Source organism: Anser brachyrhynchus (assembly GCF_964034855.1).
Source record: "Anser brachyrhynchus genome assembly, chromosome: Z".
Taxonomy (NCBI): domain Eukaryota; kingdom Metazoa; phylum Chordata; class Aves; order Anseriformes; family Anatidae; genus Anser; species Anser brachyrhynchus.
The window spans coordinates 53,139,801-53,159,471 of record NC_137697.1 but is presented as its reverse complement, the minus strand read 5'-3'; the positions used below and the strand labels follow the sequence as shown (position 1 = coordinate 53,159,471).

At 42.7% G+C, this 19,671-nt stretch overlaps 2 protein-coding genes across 3 annotated transcripts in view; both read left to right on the top strand.

Moving 5' to 3' along the window:
• Positions 1 to 312: 312 nt before the first annotated feature.
• Positions 313 to 4,425, top strand: LOC308185303 (uncharacterized protein). Its single transcript, XM_080573229.1, has 6 exons — positions 313 to 1,770; positions 1,978 to 2,135; positions 2,260 to 2,396; positions 3,006 to 3,065; positions 3,771 to 3,908; positions 4,004 to 4,425. The coding sequence occupies exons 2-6, from the start codon at positions 2,120 to 2,122 to the stop codon at positions 4,118 to 4,120; spliced, it is 468 nt and encodes a 155-aa protein (XP_080429355.1). The 5' UTR covers positions 313 to 1,770; positions 1,978 to 2,119; the 3' UTR covers positions 4,121 to 4,425.
• Positions 4,426 to 4,500: 75 nt separating this feature from the next.
• Positions 4,501 to 19,671, top strand: part of WDR36 (WD repeat domain 36) — a 32,557-nt gene continuing 17,386 nt past the window's right edge. The window contains exons 1-11 of one of the 2 annotated variants that reach the window (XM_080573221.1): positions 4,501 to 4,815; positions 5,566 to 5,593; positions 8,357 to 8,457; positions 8,828 to 8,945; positions 9,864 to 9,996; positions 11,584 to 11,638; positions 12,474 to 12,606; positions 14,238 to 14,413; positions 14,982 to 15,102; positions 17,416 to 17,481; positions 18,455 to 18,538. In XM_080573221.1, coding sequence (XP_080429347.1) covers positions 4,516 to 4,815; positions 5,566 to 5,593; positions 8,357 to 8,457; positions 8,828 to 8,945; positions 9,864 to 9,996; positions 11,584 to 11,638; positions 12,474 to 12,606; positions 14,238 to 14,413; positions 14,982 to 15,102; positions 17,416 to 17,481; positions 18,455 to 18,538 — 1,315 coding nt within the window. In that variant the 5' untranslated portion in view covers positions 4,501 to 4,515. Of the gene's footprint in view, positions 4,816 to 5,565; positions 5,594 to 5,649; positions 6,614 to 8,356; positions 8,458 to 8,827; positions 8,946 to 9,863; positions 9,997 to 11,583; positions 11,639 to 12,473; positions 12,607 to 14,237; positions 14,414 to 14,981; positions 15,103 to 17,415; positions 17,482 to 18,454; positions 18,539 to 19,671 lie in introns of those variants that run through there. The other variant, XM_080573222.1, reaches the window with a different exon arrangement.

Genomic DNA, 19,671 nt, shown 5'->3' with positions numbered 1-19,671 from the left:
TGCAGCTTTGCTCTGCTCTTAACTGCAGAGACACACACGCAGTAGATAAAACCATGTGTGTATTAATAGTGATGGAAGAGAGTTTTCAGCCCAGTATTGCTTGTATTAAAACTGAAACAAGCTGTAAGCTTTAACTATTCCCGGGACTACTGCACCATGTTTAGTAAGGGCAAATAAGCACCTTTATTAACAGGTTTATTGTGTTTATCCGTTTAGTAAAGACAAATAAACAATAGAAAGTAACAAATAAGATTTTCTTTGTCCTGAATTGCATCCTTAGATGAGCATTACACTGACTCCATGGCAGGAACAGGCTGTTTGTCAGTTATTCTGCTGGCTTTCATGAATACAACAAAAAAAGTACACCTAAAAATGAATTCCTTTACACTAGGTTGCACATTCATTTGTGATGCTGTAAAATGAGAAATACAAAGCTATTTAGAGAAAATGAATTTTATCAGTATATTAACTGATAACTTATTAAAGTTTATTAAAGCTGATTAACAGCATCAGACAAGAAGTCCTGGAGCAAGATGAAGGCACATGAGTTTGCGAGTAAATAAAAAGCCCAACAGCTTCTGGAATAGGTGAACAAGACATCCTTTAGGAAAATGAGGTTTTGTTGGTTTGCTTGGCAGCTCTGGGAGAGCGTGAAACGCAGGTACCCCAACAGATGTGCACAGTGCCAGCTGGTGAAGGACTAGGCACGGCTGGTTTCATGAAAAGGCAAAATTCTTGGCGTGTGCCGCCTGCATTTGGGTCTCGGCAGCGCCATGCCCAAATACTGGCCCCTCTCTCAGATGCCCCCTGCGCGCTGCCGAGCCTCGGCGCACCGGCTTTGCACCTCAGTGAGCGCAACAGATTTTAAGACGGCGACTTGAAGACGTGGGCTTTCACGGGAATTAGGTTTATCCCCGCACCTCTACGAGCGGTGGCACACAGCCACGCTTTAATCCGGCCATTCCAGGTCCCCCACGGCCAGGCGACAGCCCTGCACACCCTGCCCGCTCCGAGACCGGGCAGGGATGGAGGCAGCAGCCGTCGGGGCTGCGGGGAGAGGGGCGGGAAGAAGACGAGAGGGAGGGCACTCGAGCGTGCAGCCACGACACAGGGATTAATCGTTTTTGGCCCGTCCCCAGCTCCGAGGGCCAAAAAAAAATGCCCTCCCTCCCACGGCGGTGGCAGTCCTCTTGGGTTTCCCTAATGAGTCACGCCGGAGAGGCATTCCCCGAGAAAAAAAAATAAACAAATAATTAAAAAAAGGCTTTACCCGAAACCGAGATAAGGCTGCCTCTAAACCCTTCGCCGCGGTGCCCTCGGCTGGCACCGCTCCCACCGCGGCGCTGCCGGCGGGCATCCCGGGGCACTTTCACTGACCCCCTGCGGCGGGACCAGGAGCAATCGCACCACCCAAAAGCAGAAAACACCTGCACGGGCTGTCCGCCCCTCTCCCCGACCGGGGTCCTGAGCCGGCCGGCTGCCCTCAGGGGTGCGCATCCTGCAGCCTGCGAGGGAGAAGGGTCTCCCCGGGGGAAGCGGCTGGGGAGGGAGAAAGGGGGAAAAGGGCTAGGATAGAGGAGGAAAAGGGCCAGGCAAGACGGAGAAAAGCTCTAGGCGAGACGGGGAAACGAGCGCTCGCCAGCATCGCAAAGCGATGCGCTGAAACGTGCCGCCGAGAGCACATCGCGGCGGGCGTGAGCGCCTGCCCCGGGCGGTCCACCCGCGTCGTGTGTCGCCTGAGTGACAATATCGCAACTGCCAGCCCTGGAGGTAGGCTCCACGCCGCTGCTGGCTGCGTTGTCCCCACTCATTTCGGGCGGGATCGGCTGCCGTGGAGTGTTTTTTTTTTTTTTTTTTTTTTTCCCTTTGGTTTGTTTAGGTTTGGGTTTAGATGCTGCGGTCGGTTGTTATTTATTATCCCGTGTTTCTTTTCGGATCGGTGACACAGCTTCGAGTCTGAATATTTATTATTTACAGTTCTGGAAAGAGGTGCATGAGACGTCCCAGTGAGCCCCGGTTATGGAATTGGAAACCATCATTTCCGTAGGCGTACAGGTACATATATGAAGCCAGCAACGATCTGAAGCCCAGCAGGAGAAAAACAACGTGTAAAGACACCATGGATAATCACAAGGGTAACCAATCAGTTTTTCTACTGCTCCCGAGGCACCGGCATCCCTCTCTTCAAATCTGTCCTCCGTGCCCTGTCGGGTCACGTAGCGGTGCAGGAGAATTAACCTCTGGCTTTTTCTTATGCAGTCTTCTGTGGCTTCATCATCTTTCTTCAGATCGCCGACTTATCGCGGGAGTCCGCCTACAATTTCAGCCTCTGTAACCACGACGAGATACGGGAGGATCTCCTAAACGTTTTGGATGCGCACATGACCTTAAACGAGGTTGGTGGTTTCTCTGGTGGCATCGGAGGGAAACTCGGTACGGCACTGCCTTCACGATTTTATCCTTGACCGCCGGCAGCTACTTTCTGAAAATCTCGATTAGCAAGCCGGGAGTTGGCTAGTTTAGTAAGCTGGTGCATGTGAACAGGACGGGGAAATTATCTCCTACTCTCCTCCTCCGGCGACCTCCCTAGAGTGTGCGCTGAAGCTGGGACTGGCAGGGACGGAGAGCAGGAGCCCGGGCGGCTGCTGCCAGAGCGCTACCTGACCCTTCCCGGAGCCTTGCAGACCCCTAGGACTGAAAAGCCGCTTGTGTAATACCGCACCGACGGCGAAGACGGTTTCACGGTCGCAAAGGTGATCAGCGGTTTAGAAAGCCTCGCGGATCGTTTGCGCGCACAGACAGTGCTTAGCAAGGAGACCAGGCTGCGGCTCTGCGGCAAGAGAGCGGGCTCCCGTCCCGCACGGCGGCCCGGCACCGGCGGCACCGGAGGCACCGTCTGCCGCCGCCGCCCCGCTCCGCTCCCACGGCGGCCCCGGGGTGCGGGCGCCCGCCGTCGAGGGGCGGCGGCGTTAAGGGGCACCCCCCGTTTTGTTGTCTCCCTCCAGGGGCTACAGCTCGATTTTCACACCTGCGAGGACGCGCCCGAGGGGCCGGAGCAGTCCGAGGTTCGCCAGGGTGAACGCAGCCCCCCGACGGCTAGGTGGCATTCCCTTTCCGTGAAAAAAAAAAAAAAGGCGAAAGCACACCAAAAAAAAAAAAAAGGAATGGGGGGGGGGAGAGGGAATAGGGGAGAGAGAGGATGGGGGAAAGGGCATGAAAAAGAGGGGAAGAAAGGGAGTGGGAAATGGGGGGGGAAATAAGGAGGGGAATGGGGGGGAAGGAAAAAGGGAGAAGGAAGGGGGGAGACGGAAGGAGGGAGAAGAAAAGGGGGAGAAGAAAGGGGGGAGAATGAAGGAGGGGAGAAAAAGGCGGGGAAAGGGGGGGGAGGAAAGGGGGGAAAAGTGGGGGGAAGAAAGAGGAGAATAAGGGGGGGAGAAAGGGGGAAGAAGGAAGGGGGGAGAAGGAAGGGGGGAGAATAAGAGGGGGAGAAAAGGGGGAGAAGAACAGGGGGAGAAGAAAGGGTGCAGAAGGGGAAAACGGGGGGCGAAAAGTGGGAGGAGAGGGCGGGGACGGGGAACAGGGTGGGGATACAAGGGCGCTGGGGGCCGGGACCTGCGCTGGGGCGGCGCCGGCGGAGCAGGGCGAGCGCGGGGGGCCGCGGCCCGACGGCTGCACGCTGCCGCCCCGCCCGCCCCGCCGGGGCCGGTGCCCGGTTCTTGGTTCCCGGTGCTCGGTTCCCGGTGCGGCCGCTGACAGCCGTGTGCCCGCAGGGCTGGCTCCGAGCGCAGCGGGAGGGCCGCCTGCTGCAGTGCGTCCTCGACGGGGCGCGGGGCTGCGGCGGCCGGGGGCTGTGGCCCAGCACGCTGCGGGTCGTGCAGCGCAACTGCCGCGGGTACCGCCCGCCCCAGGTGGGTGCCGGGGTCCCGGGACGGGCCGTGCCGAGCCGGGCTGAGCCGAGCCGAGCCGGTCCGAGCCGTGCCGGTCTAACGGCGCTGTGCTGCAGGGGTGGCGGCGCGGCGCGGCGGCGCCCCGGGAGGCCGTGGCCGGAGGAGGGCTGTGCGACGATGGCAAGGTGCGGGAGCTGCTGGCCGTGTGGAGGAGCTACATGAACTTGGCGTAGGCAGCGCCGCTGCCCTGCGGCGTGTCCCCGTGTGCTGCCACTATTTTAAAATGTTTTTATTATTTTTTTTTCAAAGTATGTGTATTTTTATTTTAATGTATGTGTGTCCTTTTTACGTTTTCTTATTTTTATGTTTTTGTTTTCCTCCCCCTCCGGACCTACTATTTATTGCTATGCAACCACCGCACCGACCCCCCTCTCTCATCTTTAATTTATTAACGAAAAAACACACACACACCGACCGACCCTCCTCACGACGCCTTTTAAAGGAGATTATTTTCAGAATTAAACGCCTTTTTTTTCCCACCACCCGCCCCGCGGCCCCGATGTGTGTCTCTGAGCCGGGGGGGGGGGGGGGGGGGGGCGCGTGAGAAGGGGGGAGGGGAACTGCGGGCATGCCGGAACTCATCTCCCGCAGCCGCGGTGCGCCGGGGAGCGCTTTGCGCGGCGTACGGCCCGGGGGCCCGCGTGCCCGGCCGGAAGCGCGCAGACATTTCCTGGCGGCGAGCGGCGGCCGTGTGTGGCAGATGGCGGCGGGCGGAGGTGGTGGCGGGGTCGGCGGTGGGGGGCTGTTTGCAGGGTTCCGCGCCCTCGGCCGCTACTCCGGCCACGTCCCGCACGTCCTGCGCTACCACGGCAGGCACCGCGAGTTCTACGTGGCCACGGCCGTGGGGCGCAGCGTGCATACCTACAACGTGAGTGCGGCGGAGTGGGGACGGGGACGGGGACGGGGGGCGGACGGGGGGGGACCGTACGGGAGGCTAGGCCAGGCCAGGCCAGGCCGCGCCGCGCCGCCCGATGAGGCGTCGCCTAGCCGGGATTCGAGCGCCTTGCCGGGCTCCACACGTGCAGGAGCCTTCCCGTGGCTCTACTGACCCCCTCCCCCCTTTTTTTGTCACTATAAAGCCTTTTGTTTTGTCACTGTAAAGCCTTTTTTTTTGTCACTATAAGAGCATTTTCAGTATATCGAAGCAGTAGCAGAACTGAATCAAGTGGTTATGTTGAACAACAGATCATAAACTGTACACGGGGTATATTTTCTTCAGGGGCTTTACGTTAGCTCTTTAGTGATAGCTTCTGTCCGTCGTGAAGTGAGGCGAATTAATAACATAAGGTGGTTGTAGTGGAAATAATGTAGAACCAGAGATGGGGTGAAAACAAGTCTCCCCAAGCCTTACAAGTTATCTAAATATGTGCTTAGTTTCATGAGCATTAAGATAAAAGCTTCCTGGATTGGTGTCTTAGCATATATTGTCCCCTTCCTTTTGATCTGCTGTTTGCAGATCCCCATGTAGATACTGTTTTAAGATAAATATGTTTTTCTTTCGTGTTTGGCATGCAAATTCCTAATTGCAGCTAGGCTGGTTCCTCGAATGTTGAATTTCTGTTTATTGCAAACTCAGTTTGACATCACTAAAAATGCCGTTTTAACGTTTTCATTGCAGGTGAAGAAGCTCGGTATCGTTGCTGTCAGTAAGTACGCACAGATTGTTCATTCTTCTTTTCTTAACTATAGCTGCACCCATTTCTCAGATCAAAAGGGGAAATTGAATGGTATGCACTTAGGCTGAAGGTGTCTCTGAAAGAGCGCATGCCAAGTTGGAAATAAGATTGCTGCTACAACTGTGATTTAATTCTCTAACCTGGCAAGCCTCCTGTTTTTGTCATTGTGTTCTTCCAGAAGCAGCCACAGGCATTAAAGGAATGAGCAGGGGTCAAAGTTCACTTTTTGATCGCTTTTTGTTTTCTTTATTGCTACTAGAAGGTAGCCATAAAGGCTACCTAAAGGCCTTGGCCACCGTAAGGAAGGTAGCCAAGGTCTTCCTTACAGAAGGAAGATGTATAATTGCAGGATCAGAGCTGCTCTAGATGATACTAAAAGTCCCCACGGTGTTAAAAGATTGTCTGGACTGCTGGGGACAAAGGGTATGAATCAAAGGCTTGACATCCAGTTGGCTGCTGGTAACGTGTCGGAAGCACCCTCAGTGTCAGTGATAGGGCCCCGTGTTGTTCAGTGCCTTCATCAACATCCTGAGGTTCAGTCCACGGAGGTGTTGGAAAATACGGGGAGTGGGCCCACAGAAACCCTGCAGTGTTTGTGAAGGGCAAGCAGAGAATTTTGCACCTGGGACACCACAACATGCCAGGAACTGACTGCGTGCATTGCACCCAGCTGAAAAGTAGCTCGGGTGCCGGGCTGAACGTGGGCCAGTAATGGAGTCACTGTGAGTAAAACAAACACTGTTCTGAGCTACGCTAGTAAGACAGACAGCAGCTCAGGGAAAGCTGCTCTTGCCCTGTACTTAGCGCTGGTGAGACCACACCTGGACTGCGACACCCAGCTCATGTGTTTCCCTCCCACAGCTCTCCCATTTTCTTCAGGAGGGATGTTGAGGAACATGGCCTAAGAAGGGGCATTGAAGTAAATAGACCTGCTTTGTCTGGTGAGGGATAAAATGCAAGGTGACCAAGGACTACCCTATTACCTGAAAGGTAGTTACAAAGATGTCAGAGCTGGATTTGTGGTGGGTAGTAGTAGACAGTGTAAGAAGGGGCAATAGCCACAAATTGCTTCAAAGGGTCAGACTGGTGGTTAGGAAAAACGTCTCTGACTGAAACAAAACTGTACTACAGCGTCCATATTGGGAGGTTTCCTTCCCCAGAAGTTTTCAACACTCAGCCGGTCATAGGTGCAGTTAACCTGAGCTAGTAGTGGTGATAGTCTAGCTTTGGGAAGAACTGAGCAGGAGGATGAACTAGATGACTTCCACCAGCCAACAGTTAGATAATTCAGTGACGCGAATGCTGTAGACCACAAAGTTCTCACACAGATTTCATAAAGCAAAATATTTTTCAGTAACAGCTGACCCCATAATTTGGAGAACTGCCCATCACAAAGCTGTGACTAGAGTTAGAAGCAGTGAATACTTGCAGCTATAAGCAAATAAATGTAACTTGTGTTTTTCAATTGCATAGCCTGTGAAATCTTTTTCAGTGGGCCGTGCTTTCTAACAGTCATTTAAGCTTTTTCTGAGACTGTGATATTAAAATGCAAATCCAGAGATATTAAAATGCAGAATTATGATTGAGAAAATAAATTATGTGCATCCCTGTGTGGTGGTGTTGGTTTTTTGATGTTTTGTGGTTGGTGCTCTGAACTTTTTTGTGAGGGTGTCTAAAACTGTGCTAAGCAGCCTAGCTCACAGCCTGTGTGGAGTACCAGATTTCTGTAAACTGATTACATGCCTAAGTCACTTTGCAGGTGTTACGGGAAGATGTCTAGTGTTGTTCAAACAAATGAAACCTCTTACAGAGTGCAACCTTGTTTATTTTCTTAATACTTCCCTTTTCAGTTCTGTAGCCGTACAGCTAAGTACAAGATTCTTTGTGTCTGATGATAGTTCATAGTACAAAGAAACATTGGCAGAACATTGGCTAGGTGATCATATAATATGCTTGCATCATAGGCATACTCTCTGGTGACTGATTTTTCATCTGGAGTTTCTCTTTAGATTTGTGAAGTGCAGTGATTTGTGATCCTTGTTTGTTTCACTAGACTTAAGAATATTTTTCTGTAGAGTATTTTTTTCAGGTTTCTAGCAAGTAGAACCACAATAGCTTCCTCTCAGTGGTGTTTGGAGCTTAAGCTTTTTTTTTTTTTTTTCATTTGAGCTTATAAAGTAGTTGATCACAATCCTAGGTACTCTTTCAGAACCTGTCAGTAGGTGGGAAGTGAGATACATTCCTAAAGCAGTAAATTGTCTGTCTCTTTAGCTGTGATTAGAAGAAACAGATGCAGGAGTGGGTCACTGGCTTCTGTAAACCAGCAGGTTTGCAGAAAGACGTAAACTGATAGACATTGCTATTTCTGAGCTTTTGGTTTAGAATCTGTTTACAATCCAGTAGGCTGTGGGCTCTGACAATCTGTGGAAGTTATTTTGTAAGCCTTCAAGAAGCTAACATGTGCCTTTACTTACAGTGATAATTCAGTAATTGATGAATTACTGTTTTTTCAAAGAACCACATTGTGATTTATCAATGTAGCACTTACCCTGTTGTTACCAACCGTGATATTCACGGTGGTACTTGCAGTCATCTGAAATTAATGTGTTCTTATAGAAGTGCATACGAAAGAACGGTTTTATTGGTATGTCACCACGCTAAACAAACATGTAGCCAGACTTTATCTTTTGTTATGAATATGAAACCTGTTGAACTTTTCTGTTTGATTAACAGGCAATGCTTTGCTTCAAGACATTACTTGTTTGGCAGCGGACCGAATGTTGATATTTGCTTCATACAGTGATGTTTTCCATGCTGTTGCCAGGAACAAAGAGGTTTTATCAGTTTACTTGTTAATTAGTACTACAAAACAGTTGTGTAGTGTTTGTTTTCTAGATAATTGGTTTTGTACAGACTTGTATTTCCGTAGCTGTTAATTACCCTCAATTCTAGAAAAGCTGTTTTATTGCGCCTTCTGTAGAAGGTGCAGCATAAAAATAACAGCATAAAACAGGAGGGTATAAGAACAGATTCGGTGATGTCTGACCCATCTTTTATGTATTAATTGTAATAGTTAAATAAGTACTTAAAAATCAATTCATTGTTAATTCATGTACAGGTGATTAAATAATTTAAAGTATTACATTGACGTGCTATGCTACCTGAACGGTTTATATTGAAAACTTTTCTACTTCAAAATTACAGGTAGTTCATACCTATGAAGGTCACAAGGCAAGAATACACCTTCTGCAGCCTTTTGGTGATCATGTCATCTCTGTGGATGTTGCTAATGTTCTTATTGTTTGGGACATACAGTCAGAAGGTGAGAGACACTTTTTATTATTGTTACTGTTCTAGAGAACAGCACTGTTTGTTTAACATTTCAGTCATTTTTAAGAAGTATTTTAAACACACATGTTAGGAAGTTTTTTATTCTTTGAAAAAAAGAAATCCTTATATAATGGTTTTACCAAAACAGTAATTTGAGGTCATAATCCAGCAATAATTTGTCATGAATTGATTTGCACCACGTGTAGATACTCTGTAATATTCCATGATGTAGGTGTAAAGAAATCTGCTTGTAGAGAAATCACATAGTAATGTCGCATTCTTTGGGGTAAAGTCTGTGATACAGCAGCTCTGGCAGCATCTCCTAAATGCTATAATTCCTTGATGTTTATCAGTCTGTGTAAGAGTAACTTCTCGCTAATAATCTTGTGATTGTGTCAGCATCTTCTTGTGCCAGTGAATAGTGCCTTATGGAATCCTGTTTCAGTGGCCTGAGGTTTTTTTCTTTAGAAAGTATTCTCAGACTGATGTTAGCCAATGTCATTCCCTGCATGCTAGCTCTCCAAGTGACTGCAAACAGACTATAGTGATTTGAAGTTGCTATAACAAACTAAAGGTATGGTAATCAAGTGAGGTGTTTTGCTCAGGCAGGAGCCTGAATCCTGCAGAGATACAAATCACTACAGCTCTGCCAGCATTGTTGTGCTAGGTAGGCTCATAGGGGAAAAAAAAACATACCTTCAAGCAAACAGATGTTATAAAGTAAACAAGTTTAGCCTGTCCTGTTACAGATTAACTAATCCTTTAATGGAAGAAACGCCAATTACCGGATTTGTGCAGAATAAATGTTCTTGGGCCTTTTACATTTGCCAAGGTATAACAAGCCTGCCAATTTTCAGGGGTAGCCATGCTAACATTGTTTCTTGCCTTTTTTTTTTCTTTTTTCCTGCAGAGGAGTATCTTCAAGTGGTTTTTGATAAAGCTACTTTTGCGGTTTCTGCAATTTTGCATCCAAGCACCTATTTGAATAAAATTCTCCTTGGGAGTGAGCAAGGGGGCTTGCAGCTGTGGAATATAAGATCCAAGTAAGATTCTTATTATCTTAGGTATACTTCATGCTCCAGGTAGTTTCATATACGTCAACTAATATTTTTAGCTGTGGCAGCGTTTGAACATGGAATATTTTACTGATCACTTTGGCATAAGTTATCACTTGGTCTGCCTCCAGGAATAAAGAATGTTGCTGTTCCCTGCATGCTGATGTTGTTCAAATTACATGTTGTTTACTGTCTCTGCAGAATGTCAGGGATTGTTCAAGAATTCTTTTTATCAAGTTACTTTTTTTTTAGTTTCTTGGAATCACATAGCTTTCCCATGAAAATAATTAAAATGATAGTAAAAGCATGTTCAGGCCTCCTGCCTCAACTTTTCCAAGCATAATTTTTCTGGTTGGTGCTGGTCCAAGGAACTGCTGGCAGGTGGTGTGGAGGTAATTAGTGTTTGATACTTAGACTTAAGAAAGAGGTGTGTAGACATGTAGTTGTCTCTGAGTGTATCCCAGTAGAGCACTGTCCATAATGACAGTATTTCATGCTTACCATGATCAACTGCTTTCTAACTCGTTAAAGTTAGAGGGAGGTTCACTGTTGCCATGTATTAATGTACATACTGCAAATAAGTGTTAAATTGCATAGTCCAGTGTTTTATTCCTGTAAGTACCATATACTTTCAGTGAAAGTACCGGTAACTTTTTGCTTCATATTCAAATGTTTTGGAAACACAGTATATGCTATATAAATCAGGAAGTAGAAATAACCTAAAAAGTACAGAAAAGCAAGTGTCTGCACTTGTACTACTTTTGGGTCTCTTTAAAGAGATGCAGTATATCCTAGATGTTAAAGGTCTTCTTTAGATGTCTTAAATTCACATACAGTTAAGGAAGAAGTTATAGACATGTTACTGCTCTTTTGACAACATGGCTAAGTTAAGCAATTTCTGTTTTCCTTTGTTTGTTCCCTAAAACAAACAAAAAAAAACATTTTGTGGATAGGCGTTGGCACAATTATATAAAAACTAATTTGTTGAACTGAGGAGAAATACTGATAATCTCTGTCAAGAGAAGAAAGTGAGGGATGGGAGTAGAAGGCTGCTAGCCTTCTTTTAAGAATGATAATCAATATCTGGTGATAGAATAATTTTTCAATTATGTGTTTATAATTTCACCCTTAATAAGTACTGTGTGACTAATTTGGCTCGATGTTTTGGCCGTTTATGTTCTTGAAAGAAACAAGATGGGTGTACTTGTAGTATGAGGAAGTGTCTTTGTGTAAGGGATTTACTTTGGAAGAAGACTGGCTTCCTATGCTGATGTTAGGAATTCTGAAGAGGCGTATTTAAAGCAGAAATGCATAGGGAGCAACTGATGTAGAATGGGTTGTCTTCTCTCTACCGTATTATGTGATTGTGTCGCCTTCTAAGTATTAAAGCGCGACGCTAACTTTTTCAAATAAAAATTTACTGTAAGTTTTATTCTGAACCTTATTTATCAGTATTATTTTTTTCCTCTTAAAAGGTGCGTAGGGGCATGCTTTTTTGTGTAAATGCATGTAGAACACCCATTTTGATGTGGAAAATCCTGAAAAGTTATAATTGGTTTATCTTCTGTTTTCCAGCAAACTCTTGTATTCATTTCCAGGATGGGGCTTAGGGGTCACAACTCTTGAACAAGTTAGTACGGTTTTTTAATCTTATTTTCTTATATAACTGGTGAACTATAGCAAACAAAACACTGTAATTTAAAATTGCAGCAGTAAAAATGACTTATCTTCACTCAAGTCAAACTAAAAACCTTCTTGAACATATTAGATGAAAAGAGGTAGACTTGAAGGCTAATTACATAGCCTTCCTCTAGTCCCAGTTTTTCCATGTTTAGCATCTTAGCCATTTTGTGCTCATTACTTCTGCAGTCTTTATTCAGTTAATTACATAACTAATTCACAGAAACTAATTGTTTGCAGGATGTAGGTGTATCATGTGACTTTTGTGACACTGGCAGTTTCTTGCTGTTTAAATCTTTTTTTACCTCAGAGGTTAATAAAATGCGAGTTTTGCTGAGTCAGTAGAAGATTTTGTAGTTTCATTTTTTCTAGCTATAAAAAATAATTAAAACTTACTGGTAGTGGTTAAAGTATTGGTAACAGCTTTGAAAATGATGTTTAGTTCTCAAACTTTTGTGTAAAACTTTTAAATACGTGCATGTGACAGGGTGCATAATGGTCTACAAGAAATACAGAAAACTTGCAGTGTTTTTCCAAGGAGTTCTAACTTATGGAAATTGAATCGTTCTATTCTGTGAAGAGTAGGTGCAAAATCTTGCAGCTCTTTTTTTGGTTTAGATTTACTATATGCTCAATTTGGGTTATGGCAATGTAGATAGAGGATCTCATGAGATGCCTTTTTGTTTCTACACTATTTGTTCTTAGATGCTGTGTTCTGTATGTACTGGTATTAATATGGTAGTGGCAAGCTTTTTTCACCAGTTGTCTTTCAATGTTTCCTGCAGGCCCCAGCTGTGGATGTTGTTGCAGTTGGTCTTGTATCTGGTCATATCATTGTACATAATATTAAGTTTGATGAAACTCTTATGAAATTTCAGCAAGACTGGGGCCCCATCACAGCAATATCTTTTCGTACAGGTAAGTCTTTTGAAAATACATATAAAATCACTAAAACTAAATGGAAGTTGGGAAAATGTTTTGAAAAAGCATTTGTGAACCAAAGTTTGGGATGAGAGTTTCAGTTTTCAAAGGCTGTGGGTAATCTAGAAAAGTTACCAAAAAGTAAGAGAGATTAGGCTTATTTCATAGCACTTTCCAATGTACTAAATCAGCGCACAGGAGATGTGGCATACAATACTTTTCTTTAAAGAAAAATAAGCCAGTTATTTACGTGCCAAGAGCTAACACAGTACACAAGTATCGGAGTTACTGCAGAGTAATCAGTACGCTAAGTTCCTATCCAAACTTAATTCTGTAGTGTCCTCCCAGTGAAGACAAGTTAGAATGTTAATACTTGGGTGACTACTGAATGACTGTTTCAGGGGAACACTATATTCACTTCTTTTTGTGTGTGTCCAATGAACTCTTACTAAATACTCAAGCTAGTTACTGTAGCACCGATCTTGCCTACAGGGCTGTGATACTGAATCTAGTCTGTCATATGAATAGAGAAACATGCAAATCTTAACAGCATGTACATTGGTGCAAAGCCTGTTGATGAGAGATGCTCCTGGAGAGACTTGATCAAAGTATAGAGATCATTTTTGTTTCAGACATTTAACTCAATGCTAGTAATGTTAAATAACTTCACTTGCCCGCTTGAACATGCAGCTTCAGACTCTCTCTAATCTCTCTCTAATCTGTCTCTCTTCCTGTCTTTATGGTTAGGATGTAATGCAAGTATAACCTGGTTCTTTGAATTCATATACTTATTTCAGTATTTGAGTTCTTCATTTAAATGAAATGTTCTTCATTTAAATGAGAATGAAGTTGGCAAATCCCATACTGGTGAAGAAATTTCCATACCACAGAAGAAAACTCTAGGCCTGTTTTGGCTGTCCATGAAGTGTGCAATTGTAATTTGAAGTCGTGCTTTTATTTTATTAGAGCTAAAAGGTTAGTTTCCAGTTACGCAGGATACAGCAGATTTTTTTTATCTTGACACTATGAGAGTTAAACATACTTACTAGAGTATTTGTCATATGTTTTTAGAAGTTAGTGTGATGTATTTGTTTCCTTAATATTAGACGGGACACATGAAGTAGAACAAAAATTAGAAATTCCTTGAAATTAGAATTTTAATTATTACTTAGGGTGATTGGATAAAGATGTAATCAGCTTAGAGAATTTATTTTTGCAAGTTGTTGAGCAAAAAATTAACAGGATTTAAATATATACACTGTCAACTTCTAGAGTGATAATACAATGGCTTTCACGTCCTGAAGTGTGAAGGCTTACAAGTTCGGGGAAAAACCTGAGATAGAAAGTAATGTCTTAAAAAATGTTGCAGGTCAAGGTCCTATGGGCTTTCCAGCCTTGGTTGCTGAACTTAGATATATTTGGTTCTATAATCATTATAAGTCACCTTTATGTAGTTTCAGTTTGAAATATTAGGATGTTTCAGATAAAAACACCATATCTTGCTAATGATTTTTTCTCCTTTGGTTTTGATCTTTTTTTTTTTTCATCAGTTTTAAGATGTACAAAGTTGGTAAGGAACTGATGAACTGAATGTCAAGAAGCAAACCTCTTAAATTTTGTTTGAGCAGATGGACACCCAGTAATGGCAGCTGGTAGCCCTGTTGGACACATTGCTTTGTGGGATCTAGAAGAGAAGAAACTTATTAGTCAAATGCGAAATGCCCATTCCACAGCGATAGCTGGTATGTCATTTGTCCCTGGAGAGCCACTTCTTATTACTAATGGTGCTGATAATGCTATAAGGGTAAGTTATAATAGCTACTGCTCTTTGCTGTTATGTGTTGTTTTTTTTCTCCTACAATCCTCTGAAGTGATAATGTGTACTCTAGTTTAAAGTAGCAGTTTACAAACGAAACAAATATAATGAAACTCAAATTACTGAACTTGCTAGCTCTCAGCCAATTTGTTAGTGGAGCAGCTTAAGGTTTTGCTGCCATGATCTAGCTTCCACGATTGCTTCGTGGTAACCTTGAAGAATAAAGCTTTGGATCCACACATCCCAAACCACAGTTACTAACTTAAGCCTTTATCTGTTTCAGTTTTTATGTAATATTCTGTGTTTTGAACTGTTGTAGTTGATAAATGTCCCTTGTGTTTTGCATTCTTTGATCTGGTGGAGGGGCATAATGAACAGTGGAGAGCAATTTGCTGCTGTGTTTTAAACCTCCAGAGTTTTAGTGTCAAATGTGAAAGCCAGTATGTGAGGTTTGCTGTACCAGCTTTCAGTTTACCCTGTTCCACTGCCAAGAATTTTAGTTGTTGTCACTGCAATGTTCAACACCTTCATTTTTCTGCTTTTCTTGGGGAGGCAGGTGTGGATTTTTGATGGACCTGGTGGCACAGGTCGTGTATTGAGAAGTCGAATGGGACATAGTGCACCGCCAACAAAAATCAGATACCATGGACAAAACGGAGAGCAAATTCTCAGTGCAGGTATGAATTCTCATTCTTATTCTTCAATCTGACTTCCTGTTGTTATAAGGAAAACATCCTGAGCTTATATCAATAAAACAAATAAATGTAACAGATATTATGGATAAAACTTAGTTATGAAACACATGAAACTGTAGCAGAGGAAAAACATAGGAAACAATGCATTTTATAACTTACAGGGGCCACTCCACTTTTCCCAAGTTTGAGCAAGTGTTGTGGTTTATGACTTCTTTGTAATTTGTTACAGTTTAGTTGTATCTGGATTATATCTTGCCAAGGTCACTTGGTACCAAGATATTAATGTAAAAAGTTTGTGACTACCCTTCCTTAGAAACTAACATATTTAGAATCAATTAATAGTCCTTAATTTCCTTAATGGTCTAGTTCAGATAGTTTTGTGGCCCAGAGCACTTCAAAAATGGAATAAGAGAGACTTCAGTTAATCTTTAATCGCTCTGCAATAATTAAATTGTCTGCATGAGCAACACTTGAAAACATTACATTTTGATGAATGTTACATTAATATGGCCCAGCAATACACTGGTATACCACCTCTGGCCCACACTGTATAAGAGGGACAACAACATCCTCGAAGAGTCCAACATAGAGCCACAAAGATGATTCAGGGACAGGAGCACCTCTTCTGTGAGGAGAGGCTGGCACAACTGGGACTGTTTCTCCAAGAAAGGAGAAGGGGGCTCAAACTGGAGCTCAGGAGCTTCCATCTAAACATCAGGAAGGACTTCTTTACTGTATGGGTGACCGAGCACTGGAACAGGTTGCCCAGAAATGTTGTGGGGTCTCCCTTGGAGATCTTTAGAAGCCACCTGGACGTGGTCTTAGGCAGCCTGCTCTAGGTGGCCCTGCTTGAGCAGGGTGGGTGGACAAGGTGACTTCTGGAGGTTCCTTCCAACCTCAACCATTCTGTGCTAAAATCTCTTGCTGGTTGTTCAACTACGTAACTTGGACTCAAGTAGCTAGTTACCTGACTGTAGTTCAGCTCAGTCCAGACTAGCCACGGTAACAATTGCATTGCTTAACAAATCCTCAAGTTTGTTATTGTAGTTCACTGCTTTGTTAACTGTACTGAAAAATATGCAGTGAACACACAGGCAAGTTCTGAGGTCTCAAGCTTCGAGATCTGATTTTTCTGCAGTGTAAAGGGACTGACTCTCTACATTCCTTTCTGAACCAGTGATAAAACTTCATGCAACAAAAATGAGATTGCAGTGCCTTTCAGGTGCTACTGTTTTCTCTAGACAGGCATCCCTACAAATAAACAATAAAAAATCACTAATGTCCATGGCTTCATCCTGCTTGATGTTGTTCCCAGTTCCCAGTATGTTTATCCTGGCTCCTATGCAAAAGAATCTTTTTTCTTTACAGTGTACTGCCTCTGAATTTTTCAGCCTTACAGAGGCTTTTTGTTACTCCTTCCACAATATACAAGTAAAGGTGCTTGAGTTCTGTGTTCCAATGTCTTTCAGATTCTTTAAGTTCACTTTGAATAATTTTCTGTTTCCTTACTTCTTTTCCTGATAATCATGTTCTGTGATTCCTCTGACCTTCAAATATAGTGCCTTTGATTTTACATGTGTTGTACAATTACATTTTCTGTTAGTTTCTGATTCTACCTTGTCAGGTCCAAACAGTGTTTGGATCTGTTTGACAGTTTCAAATTTGAGTCTTCTGTCCCTCTGTTAAATTAAAATCCTCTAAGTACTGTGAACAGTGGACACTATATAGAGCAGGGAAGCCCCGTTAGTGTCCTGGTTTGCAGGAGAGATGGGGAACTCAGCCTTTACCATTTGTGTTTGGTTAACTTCGGTGTAGTTCTTAGCCAGCTATGGCATGTCTTAGGTAGAGAGAGAAAAAGAAAAGAATATTGTAGTTGGTGAGAGCAGTGTATAGTTATGGGAAAGTTAGGGAGATACTATGAAGTTACTTGAAGAACATAGTCTATATACAGTAGCAATGATAAGAAGCTGGGAACAGCTAGATATTGTGGTGGAGAAAGTAGGGGACAGAGTAATTGAACATGGAGAAGATAATTAAAAAAAAAAAATCGGTCATTTTCTGCATGTGTAAAGTAGTAGGAATTGGAATATAGGCCATAGAAAAACTGGGCTTCATTAATTCCAGTACTTAGAATTTACCTGTATTTTTTCTTAGATGAGAATTTTTATTAAATTATTATGGTGTTCTGAGATTTCTGAGAGTTTATCTTCTGCTTTTCTTGTTCAGATAGTTTATGAGTAAGTAGAAAGTTGGTTCGTTTTCACCCTTCGGTGATTTCTGCTAATGTTTTGTCAGGTCAAGATGGAACGTTGCAGTCTTTTTCAACAGTGCATGAAAGATTCAATAAAAGTTTAGGACGTGGTAAGTATTTCAGTGAAAGTACCAATATTGATGAAAAAACTGCAAAAGTATTTATGTAAACAGGTGTCACAGCGTTAGGTAGGTCTTGTTTTCACTTTAACTATTATATGAAAATTATTCACCTCATCTGCTCTTCAAACTCAGTCCTCCTGATGTATAAATAAAACTCTCAGAAGTGTTTGGCCGGTTAAATACTTGGAAGAGTAATTTATGTAGCCTACAAGGAGTATTATTTCACTGTGGGAAGCATTGGGCATGATTTTTGTATTAAAAATATATAAATCGTTAAGTGACATTTTTCGTGTTTCATTTTAACTCCTTTTCCCCCGTTCATTTTCCTTTTCTGTTTAATAGGCTAAATTAATACAGTTCATTCAGATTTCTCAGCTTCAGTTTCTTTGATTTATTGTAGAGTGTCATTTAAAAAAAAACATCATCTACACACTGCCATGTTTAAGGGATATTTTCATTGTTCCTGTAGTGTGAGGCTCAGACAGACTGAGATAATTCTTATTTTTAAATTTCTGTATATGGTTTTATACATATTTAAATAGACAGACACAGATTAATTGATTGGTTATATCCTTTGGGCATAAATTAAAATTCCTGAGTCTGTGGATATTCAAATGACTGGGTGTTGTATACTGCTTTATATAGTCATGTCTCTATGACCACACCTTTAGCTGTCATGGTGGATCTCTGCCTGAGGATGTCAGCACAACATCCCAGAACAAATGAGTTGAGTAGTATGTCTGTGAATATATTAGGGTAACAATTAGCTCAGCATCACATAAATTTTGACAGGAACTCTGTTAATCTTCTTAGCTTTTCAGACTCTGCAGAATGTCAGTGCTGTGTAAATGTAAGTCAAAATTTTCAAAGTTTTATAGGAACTTTACATGTAGTAAATAATCTATTTTAAACCAATGAGCTCAGATCGTGAGATTGAGACACTTGCTTTTTTTATTTTAAGGTTCAATTAACAAAAAGAAATCAAAAAAGAAGGGTCTTCAGCATGATACAATGGCACTTCCACCAATTACAGCCTTTGCTTCAGGTAAGTAGTCTGTGTGATATATGATAGAACTTGTCCCATCTTCATCTTATCTTTTAACCCTTTTAAAGACACAAGTGTATTGAAAGATTGTGCTGTTTTGAGAAGAAATTACTGAGATTATGGCCCTTCATGAGCAATAGAATGACAGTTTAAAATGACATTTTACCTGCTAAATTCCATTCTTAATTCAAAAAAGAGCATTTCATTTCAAACATCTTCAGGGTCAACCTGCTGTTGGCTTGCAAATCTCCAACATGAGAGCCAGTATCTTCTGGCATTTGTGGTACTTGAGGTTGGAGAACCAGCAGGAAGATCTGTCAGCTAAAGAATGCTTAGTTGTAGCAGCTGATTTTTTGATCTGCCAGTTTCTCTCAGTTTTCAAAGTAAAATTTCAGTTATTCAGTTCATTTGTGATTCAATGAACCTAACTTTTGAAGTGGAATTGCAGTTATATTTGCTTTATCAAAATTCATTTCTTCAAATGAAGCACCTCCTTTTCAGATTTCAGGTTTTTATCTTAAATGCAGCTATTCTTTTGCCTTCCAACCATGGTTCAGTGTTTTGTGTTTTGAGAGGTTTGAATTTACAGCTTTGTGTAGCCCTCTTACTAAATATAGTAGTTACATTTTGCACAATTCAATGATATGTACTTGTTGCAGAAAGATGTAGATGTGTGTGTGCATTTTTTTAAATGTATGTTAGATGTTCTGCTTGCTTAAGTTATTAAGGTATTAGGCTTAAGGTATCAGAAGTACCTTAGGTATGTTTGGGGGCACAAGAAAGCACTGATTAAAGTACATTTTGCTTAGTGTTGCTTCTTTGTTGCTATATTGTCTTCCATTGCTAGGGTGAACTGGCTTGTTCCTGGTTACTTTATTCTTTAAAGTTCTAGAATTACTCAATTTCAAGATCTAAAAAGTTTTTTTCACGTATTAATTCCAGGAAAAAAATGCAAATTTACTTGTTATTTAGAAGTCCATATGATTGATCATATTATCAGAACTTTGTTACCATAACAAATAAGTTTTAGAATAAAGGTTTTTCCACAAACACAGAAAAAACTTTCACTATGTGACGTAGAGGTAGCTCTTAAACCCTCCTCTAAGTGGTTAAACTAGTGTCTTTTGCTGCTT

What these genes read in the sequence shown, in the direction of transcription:
- LOC308185303 (XM_080573229.1), top strand. An exon ending in AGGGGCCGGAGCAGTCCGAG is followed by an intron (nt 3,066 to 3,770) that starts GTTCGCCAGGGT and finishes GTGTGCCCGCAG; the next exon opens with GGCTGGCTCCGAGCGCAGCG. An exon ending in GCGGGTACCGCCCGCCCCAG is followed by an intron (nt 3,909 to 4,003) that starts GTGGGTGCCGGG and finishes GCTGTGCTGCAG; the next exon opens with GGGTGGCGGCGCGGCGCGGC.